The 8,269-nt window shown below is 42.5% G+C and overlaps 1 protein-coding gene across 1 annotated transcript; it reads right to left on the bottom strand.

Annotated features, from left to right (window-relative positions):
* Window positions 1–2,924: 2,924 nt before the first annotated feature.
* On the bottom strand, window positions 2,925–5,358 carry LOC149326206 (uncharacterized). The gene is made up of 3 exons (XM_089564497.1): window positions 5,325–5,358; window positions 4,732–4,812; window positions 2,925–3,930 (listed from the first exon to the last, which is right to left on the bottom strand). The coding sequence occupies exons 1-3, from the start codon at window positions 5,356–5,358 to the stop codon at window positions 3,206–3,208; spliced, it is 840 nt and encodes a 279-aa protein (XP_089420623.1). The 3' UTR covers window positions 2,925–3,205.
* Window positions 5,359–8,269: the final 2,911 nt, after the last annotated feature.

Raw genomic sequence — 8,269 nt, 5'->3', positions numbered from 1 at the left:
TCTTTTGTGCTATCACCCGTAAGTGTTTAAAATTTTACAATAAGCTTTTACTTTTGGCTCCCTTATGAAGAGTCATCAGGTCATCAAATGCAAAACAATTTGGGACATGCAAATATTGAAATTTTGGAATATGAATTCAAAATGCCTTTGAATATCGCATCAAGTATCACATATCTGTTCACTCTAAAAAAAATTTCAGAAGATCAACAGGCAACCTTTATTATTTTCAGAACAGTGTATTGACTTTAGAATGCAAGTAAGCAAAGTTATACAGGCACAGCACAAAGCAAAAGAAAATATGATATGCACAGAAGTGTGTGCTTCTTGACTAACATAATGACGGGTAGTAAAATCTTCATAACTCATATTTCCAGAGACCAGAAGAAATGCCTGATTTATCTGATGGTTGACACATGAAATGCCACCGCCACCCTAAAAAAAAATAAGAATAATAACTACCAAAAATGCGATGACAACTTACGAGGAGGCTCCATTGCCCAAACAACAAACAGCATGTGACGAGCAGCTTCGGTGTGTCCGAAGAAATAAGTGGATGTAAATGAGGTTAACACAAGTTCGCATCGAAAACGGAGAGACTGCTTATATGTATATATAAAAAGATATGAGCCTTGACAAGCCAGCTGACATAACCACGGGTTAGCACTTAAGCTCAGAAACTGAATCTACATCTAGGTTATTTCTTAGGCTAGCAACAAGGCAGCTCCTTGCATCGTCGGCACTACTTCTGCTATAGGCATACCAGAGGTGCATGGACTACAGTGCACCATGCAATAGGTGGGATTTCTGCACTATCGTTTCCATCGCCGGCAGCACCTCAACACATCCCCCTTTCGCTGGGAACCCAATGGGCAAGGCAACAAGGGTGTTTTACCACGTACCTTAGTTTACCAAGAGATAGCGGAGCCCATGTTAGAAGAGATGTGAAGGCGGTGAGACAAGTGCCGTGGGTATGGGCGCTAAGCATGTATCATAATATGGATAAAACAAAAACTGCAGGCTCTGATGCTGTCGTTGTTCAAAAGGGGCATTCAGCCATCTTATTCTCATCACTTTTGGTATGCGGGAAGGTACACCAACAGAACTGCGCACAAGGTCCAAGCCTCACAGTGTCCAAATGTGGCCGGCCCACATTATAAATAGCATGGAGACGATGCCTTTGTACTGTTTTCCTAACATGTATAGCATGAGTGATTTTTTATTGATTGTACCTGCTCAGATATTGTGCTTTTTCCACACATGTAATCTAATAAAAAACGACTACATTTTCTGTGTTTGTGTCTATGCCATGATTAACCAAGAGAAAGCCTATCAGTGCATGTCAGCAGTTCCATGATTCACTGCAACAATACAGCTCTGAACTGCACAGGAGTGCACTAGACAGAGCAATGCCAGCTTCTGCACGTGCAACAAAACTGTGAGGCACAAGTGTACCTCGTCACACTGTTGTGACGTCAACACACAACAATGCACATCCACTCCAAAACTGTGCCTGCACTCAAGTCTCATCTGCTTGTTAATTTCGTGCCAATGGTCAAACCTGTCCCACAACATGGTGTGCACACCTGCTGGAGAAACCGAGGTGCCAGCACTGTGAGCTATTACACCGGAGGTAAATTTCACATGCAACTACCATGGTGCTTCAAGGCTGAGAGCAACGTCTCTCTCCTGTGGTTCTGCTGTGTAAAGGACGTGCTGATATGCGTGTGAGCACTCACTTAACATTACCTATGGTGATGAAGCATTTCAAAGTTGTGGTGTGTACACTGAAAAAAGTCCCTCGTGCATATTTCAGAGTCATGTCATTGGATTTTTAAGATAACAAATGGGATCCCTATAAGTGAGAACCATCACCTAATGACACTGCTTAGCACCCTTTTTCTTATGAAATTGTGGGGCAAAAGAACTCAAAAGCACCTGATTTGCTTTTCACGCATTCAAAGAGAGGGCGTTGTGTGTACACAGTTGGCTTTGAAACTATCTTAGTTTAGTTTATGGGGATGCAATGTCCCAAAGGGACTCTGGCTATGAGGGATGGCATATCAATCGGCTCCGAAAATTTTGATCACCTGGAGTTATTTAAGGTGCACTGACATTGATCCCGCAGCAGCCAGGATCGAATCGTGCGACCTTTCACTCCACAGAATGTGTTCAACATTTTGAATGGAAACTGCAATAAAATTCTAGTGTGCACGGATCAATTTCACACAATGGACCCAAATTACGAGCTTTACGATTACAAGATTATAAGATTACAATGTCTTTCGCAGGCACTAATCACAGTATTTTTTCTTTCAGCAGCCACGACCCTTGCAGCGTGGTGACACGAACACCTTATGTGAATCGATAAGGCTCTTTCAAATAACACTATCACAGCTTAGAAGCTAGCAGAATGTGAAATGGTCACAAAGTTTCTACTCTCACAGATGATACAGATTAAAAATGGTGTGGAAAAAATACTCCACAAATATTATGCCATTTATGTCCTGTGGAGACAGTGCTCTGAAAAATGGTGATGCAGATTTAGCGAACTCTTTTGTTGGCTTTCATTCCAAGGAACAAAGAACACTTAAAGCCTGCAAATTAATGCAAGACACATGATTTTGATGTTGGACACCTATATGTCGCTATTCATTCCTGCCACTAACACTGCTGGAATAAACAAACATTTACACAATGACAAGTTTTCCTTTATTGTAATACAAACATTTAAAGGTTCAGAGATATTAATAAATGAATTTATAATTAGGGTCACAAGAATTATCCCACTCAGAATGCACAAATAAAATGAATTGTTTGCCACCTGTCACTCCCCCAAATCTCTTTATTGAGGCAAGGTGACAACTACCGCCAGTGAATAATACCGGGTACAATGTTCTTGAAAGTCTCAGTCCAACAACAAGTGATGGCATTCATGTATGACCGTGATTTTATTCCCATTTATGCGGGTTTATAAGCATAGCAGGCTTCCTATTCGTCTTCAGGAATGACTCGGAGCGGGTGTGTAGTCTAAAGACACAAAAAATGTCGTTTTCTGACAAGTTTGTCGAAATGAACAAAGCTTAAAATGTAATTAATGATGCAGATTAGCTACACTTTTTAAAGGGTAGTCAGCTAGAATCTTGCTAGCTTGTACACAAATTGGCAGTTAGCAAAGCACTTATACCAGGGGCACCATGGACCATTGCTATTTTTTGTGAGCAGCGTTCTTGTGGTAGTTCAAATTATGGCTCTGAGTGAATCTCTTTTGGCACAAGTCACATTGGTAGGGTTTTTCACCCTTATGGGATCTAACGTGACTCACAAGGACTGAACGTACCGCAAAAGCCATGGGGCACAGCTGGCACTGAAACGGCTTTTCACCCGTGTGGGTACGGATGTGCACCACCAGGCTGCTCCTTTGTGCAAAGCTGCTGCCACAGTGGTCGCAACGGTAAGGGCGTCCGGCTGTGTGAGTGCGCTGGTGTGCCATCAGGTGACTCTTCATTGCAAAGCTGTTCCCACAGTCATCACAGCGGTATGGGCGGTCGCTTGAGTGAGTGCGCTCATGTCTCTTCAGAGCAGTAAATTGTGTAAAGCTGCTGCCACAGTGGTCACAATGGTAGGGACACTCGCCTGTGTGAATGTGCTGGTGTCGCTTTAGGGTAAACTTATGAGCAAAGCTCATTCCACAGTAATTGCAATGGTATGGGCGGTCGCCGGTATGGACTCGGAGATGCACGACTAGCTGGGATCTTGTTTTGAATCCCTTGTTGCAGTGGGTGCATTTGTGCAGCTTATTTCCTGTGGGATTACCCCGGTCGTTATCCATGCCAGGAGGAGCAGATTCCATGCAGTGGCTCGCAGGGTGCCTTTCACTGGTTGAATCTTGCACAGCAGGTGCGCCATGGTCGCTCTGTGTCACGACTGAATCTGTGTTGCACAAGCAGAGTACTTTAAATAAACAGCATGAACCAACAAGCCAATGTTCACTTCGAATTAGAAATAAACGTTGAATGCGGAGGATACACTCATCATATCTAAGGGTATCTATCAAGTTTTATTCAACAAATTTGCCTTAAGGAAAAATCAGGCCTGAAACAAGATGTCTCTATCATCAATTCTGCACGCAGGCAAAAAAAAATTAGGCTACAAGAAGTGTTATCACTGCCAAAAAAATAGGGCAGCCTTTGTAATCCATCCACAGTTCCTGCATTTGACTCCAAGGCTTGCACTATTCACAACACGACAGACGTGTACTGTGCGATGTCAGTGCATGTTAAAAACCCCAGGTGGTCGAAATTTCCAGAGCCCTTCACTACGGCGTCTCTCATAGCCTGAGTCGCTTTGGGACGTTAAACCCCATAAACTAAACTAAACTAGAAACTGTACAAAGTCCACACGGGTAGTCTTAAAAGTGACAGTGACGTATGCTTAGCACAGAGGACAACACCATTTTTTTTGTTTCATTTGCTGCTCACACAGTGTCCAAGAGGAGGAAAAGACTAAAGGCTAAAACCCGGATGAGGCCTTGGGCCCTGTAAAGTTTTTGCATCAATGAACTGAACTCACAAGGGTGACAGTTCGGTCAGTAGTTCACACATAACAGAGTATCAAAGGCATACACTGTCATTTGCCACAGTTCAGTAAACTACAGCTTCCGTATCCTACAAACTGCTCTTTGGAACATAACTTTCAGGAAAGCATATATGGAGAAGAAATGCAGATTCGAACCTGGAGAGTTCTGCGATGAAGGAACCCCATGTTTCTGGTCCCTGGAGCGCAAGCCTGCATGTGAAAAGCAGATTACATTCACTAAGACAAAAGATTACAGGTGCAACAACTCATGTAGTGTCATGTGTACAACACAGTGAATATGGAATACACTCTCGTAAAACAGCTTTTCCAAGTTGTGTAAATTGAGTAGGGCGAACCTGAAAAGAAGTGAACTCAAAAGCAAACATTCCAGACCGTTTCTGCATGCAGATGACTGCTATACCTACGCTCAAATGACTGACAACTGCCTACAAATTTATACACCTACTAAAACTGAGCCAACAGCCATTGCATTGAAGAATGAACTCGGACAATTCCAGTCTTCATGGGAAGGACAGTAAAAGTTTGCCCACACAAGTTTAAAATATAACGAGTGTCATTACTGCTTAATCACACAAAACATTGATACAGCCAGTATTTTTTACTAAACCATTTGCGGTAGCTGTATTGCGCACAGAAAAAAAGCTTCAAGAAAATGGTGACTGGTGAAAACGTCCAGGTTAAACATGCGCACGAATGTTGCCAATTCCCAACGTGATGTTCTCCCTCACTGTCTTCAATAGTGCAAATAGAGTAGGAACACATCTGAAACTGTTCGCTGTTCTATCTTAGGTGCAGTTAGAGCATACCACATTTACTTGTGCAGTAGCAGCATCACCAATTTTGGGATGAGAAACGGGGGAAAAAAAGGAAGAAACTATCGTGACTGAGTTTTTCAATGCGCTGCTCTGAAAAACGTTTAAGGTGACCAGCTTTTCTAACACCATGGATGGCACGGAAGCTCATCTCTGTGAACATGATGATGAGGTGAGTGAGCTCATCGAAAGCAGTGAGAGTGTGGGGCTGATGATGGCAGTGACGAATTTTTTTAAGAGGCAAGGGCAGCATTGGTCAAAGAGCATCGTGGTATAGGGACCTTCATCAACACCAGGGGAAGTCTAAAACCCATTTCCAAGCATTCCATCCAAAAGGAGCCAGGGAAAAAGCTTGCATAATGTACTGGTGGGTACCCAGTGGCACAGGGAATCCAACCCTGCACATCCTACATGTGAGATGCACGCTCCAATGACTAGGCCACCACTGCAGCGATAGTGAATGTGGCGAGAAAGAACGAATTAAAGTGCGACTTGTGATTAGTTGTTGCATTATTTTTAGCGGAAATCATAGCAGCACTTTACTCGTTCAACGGACATTTTGTGATGCAAGGGAACCAGTCAGAGAAAACTAAAACACGAACACTGTGGGCCAGTAAATCTCGTAAAACTGGCACTACATTGTGCAATAGTGTATAGCATCACTAGAGCGCACAGCATAACAAAAACATAGGCCAACTTTTTTAAATTGCTTTGCATTATAATAAAACAATTTCCAGCTCAAAAACAAATCAAAGCCCATACCAACACCATGACATGAAATCTGTACACCATGAATTCCAGGTGCGTAGATATACATTCAGTATTGTTAGAGAACTAAAACAAACACTGTCGCGTTACACTGCATACAGCTAAATGTACCCTGCTCTTAAAAAGACCTCAAAATGAAATGGAAGATCTCAGAATACAGGCTAAATGAACACATCAAGGAATACAGTAAGGAAAGTCACTAATGCTATGTGCAATGACAAAATAAGGTAGGTCACTAGTGACCAATGACACCGAATCCTAGCCTACTCATCAGGAAAGCCAAAAGGACACTCATGAACCAGTAAACAGCGGCAAGTACAATAGAATATATAATTCACCACACAATACAGCACAGGTATTGCAGAGCTACAGCCATCTACCCTAAAACATGCGCCAATTTGACAAGCTGTCTTCTGGAATGCCCCAAGGCCTTTCAGCCTCTAAGTGACCAAATAATGATTCTATGACTACTACTAACTGCCCACCACTAGAGTACACACACTGCAGGCTTTATTTACTCTATTGCTCTATGTGGTCAGATGTTCTCTTATTACCACAACTCAAATGGGAATCCCAATGACAGCTTAATTTAAGCTGTTCAACCAGTGCACGCCAGTGAGTTCTGCTAAACAACCCTTGAGCAAAGAAGAAGAAAGAATGTGGTGCCCAATTTAATTCTCGTTAATCCTTCCTTCCTTTTCTATTTCAAGCCTAATGCCGATCCTGTGGAAAGATATATTCGAAAAGAGTTCACTAAAAAAATTTTTGCTCAGAAGGCAGTCCCCATTATCCTCACTATTTAAATCCTTCTAATTCAAGCAAAATCATTGAAAACACTTCCATGTCACTTTGTACATTGATACAGTCCACTGAGATCATTGCACGCATAATTTTCCAGGTCATGAGCATCAAGCAGTGGTGTCATGCAAAGTTGTCAGGTGTGGTATTGATGGTTGCTTTCTCTGGAAACTTGTACACATCGGCTTGTCAATAATGGCCTGAAAAACAACGGAGAACAAATGAGCGTCACCAGAAAACAAACACAAATGCCGCAAGCAGTGGGGTCTGTGTGCTTTTGTGCAATGCACAAGGAAGCGAGAATACACAAATTTCATGTCCGACTACACATTCTGCTGTTTTCGTTCTTATGCAAGCACATAATGTGAAAGGACATGGGTAGGGAAAAAGAAGTGCAATGGTAATCTATTGCAAACTGCGATTACAAATTTTTTCAACTGATGTTTTCTAACAGCTAAAATACAATGTCACTTGTGATATTTTTAGCACAGCTGGTCTGGATAGTTCTTTTGGCACAGACAGATGGATTCTCATGCACATAACTTTGCACATGCATAGAAGTGAAGCTAAGGTTCTGCATACGTTTGTAGCAGGTTCTTCATCAGGCATGTACTCTGCATCCTCCAAATACTGCTCCTCATGCCTGCAACTTGAAACAACGTGTAGTAGAGTAAGGAGAAGTCTCCAAGAACACAACAGCATTGTTTATATGCTTTGTGTATTGAATACGTATAATGCAGTCCTAGATCAACAGATTGAGTCATGAGGAGACTCACTCAGGCTCATATACAGATGATCATCTCAGTGGTAATCGAGTCGGATCTGGACTCAAATTCAGATTATGATCCGAGCCCATAGCAAGTCTGAGCTCAGGCTCATATTATGATCTGTTTTTGCTACAACGTTCCAAGCTTAAGGTCTTCTTGCCTCCTTTATTACCGACAGCAGAGAGGAGGAATGATTCATTGCCGCTATTAAAAGATGATTGAGGGCGAGGCAGGCTGGCGATGTCTGTGGGTGACCGAAGAAGGGAATAGCGTGGAAGTAAGGAAGACAGGATTTCGTCCCATCCCCACTGCTAGTTTACGTGGGTGCAGTAATGAGCCGGTAGCTTAGTTCGAGTCCCTCCATGCTGCAGACAGTTCATATTACTACAATGATTTGCAATCAGCATAACGTTCGTGACAGGTAGATAAGCTGTCCACTTTTGGCATAAACTTGACCCAAACAGCGCCAGACCAAGACCATGCGTTCGTGAGCCTTAATTAGGATCTCTGTAGCCACACATATGCACG

Source organism: Amblyomma mixtum, chromosome 10 (genome assembly GCF_055824585.1).
Source record: "Amblyomma mixtum isolate Tamu chromosome 10, ASM5582458v1, whole genome shotgun sequence".
NCBI classification, from domain to species: Eukaryota; Metazoa; Arthropoda; class Arachnida; order Ixodida; family Ixodidae; genus Amblyomma; species Amblyomma mixtum.
This window is presented reverse-complemented; position numbering and strand designations above follow the sequence as displayed.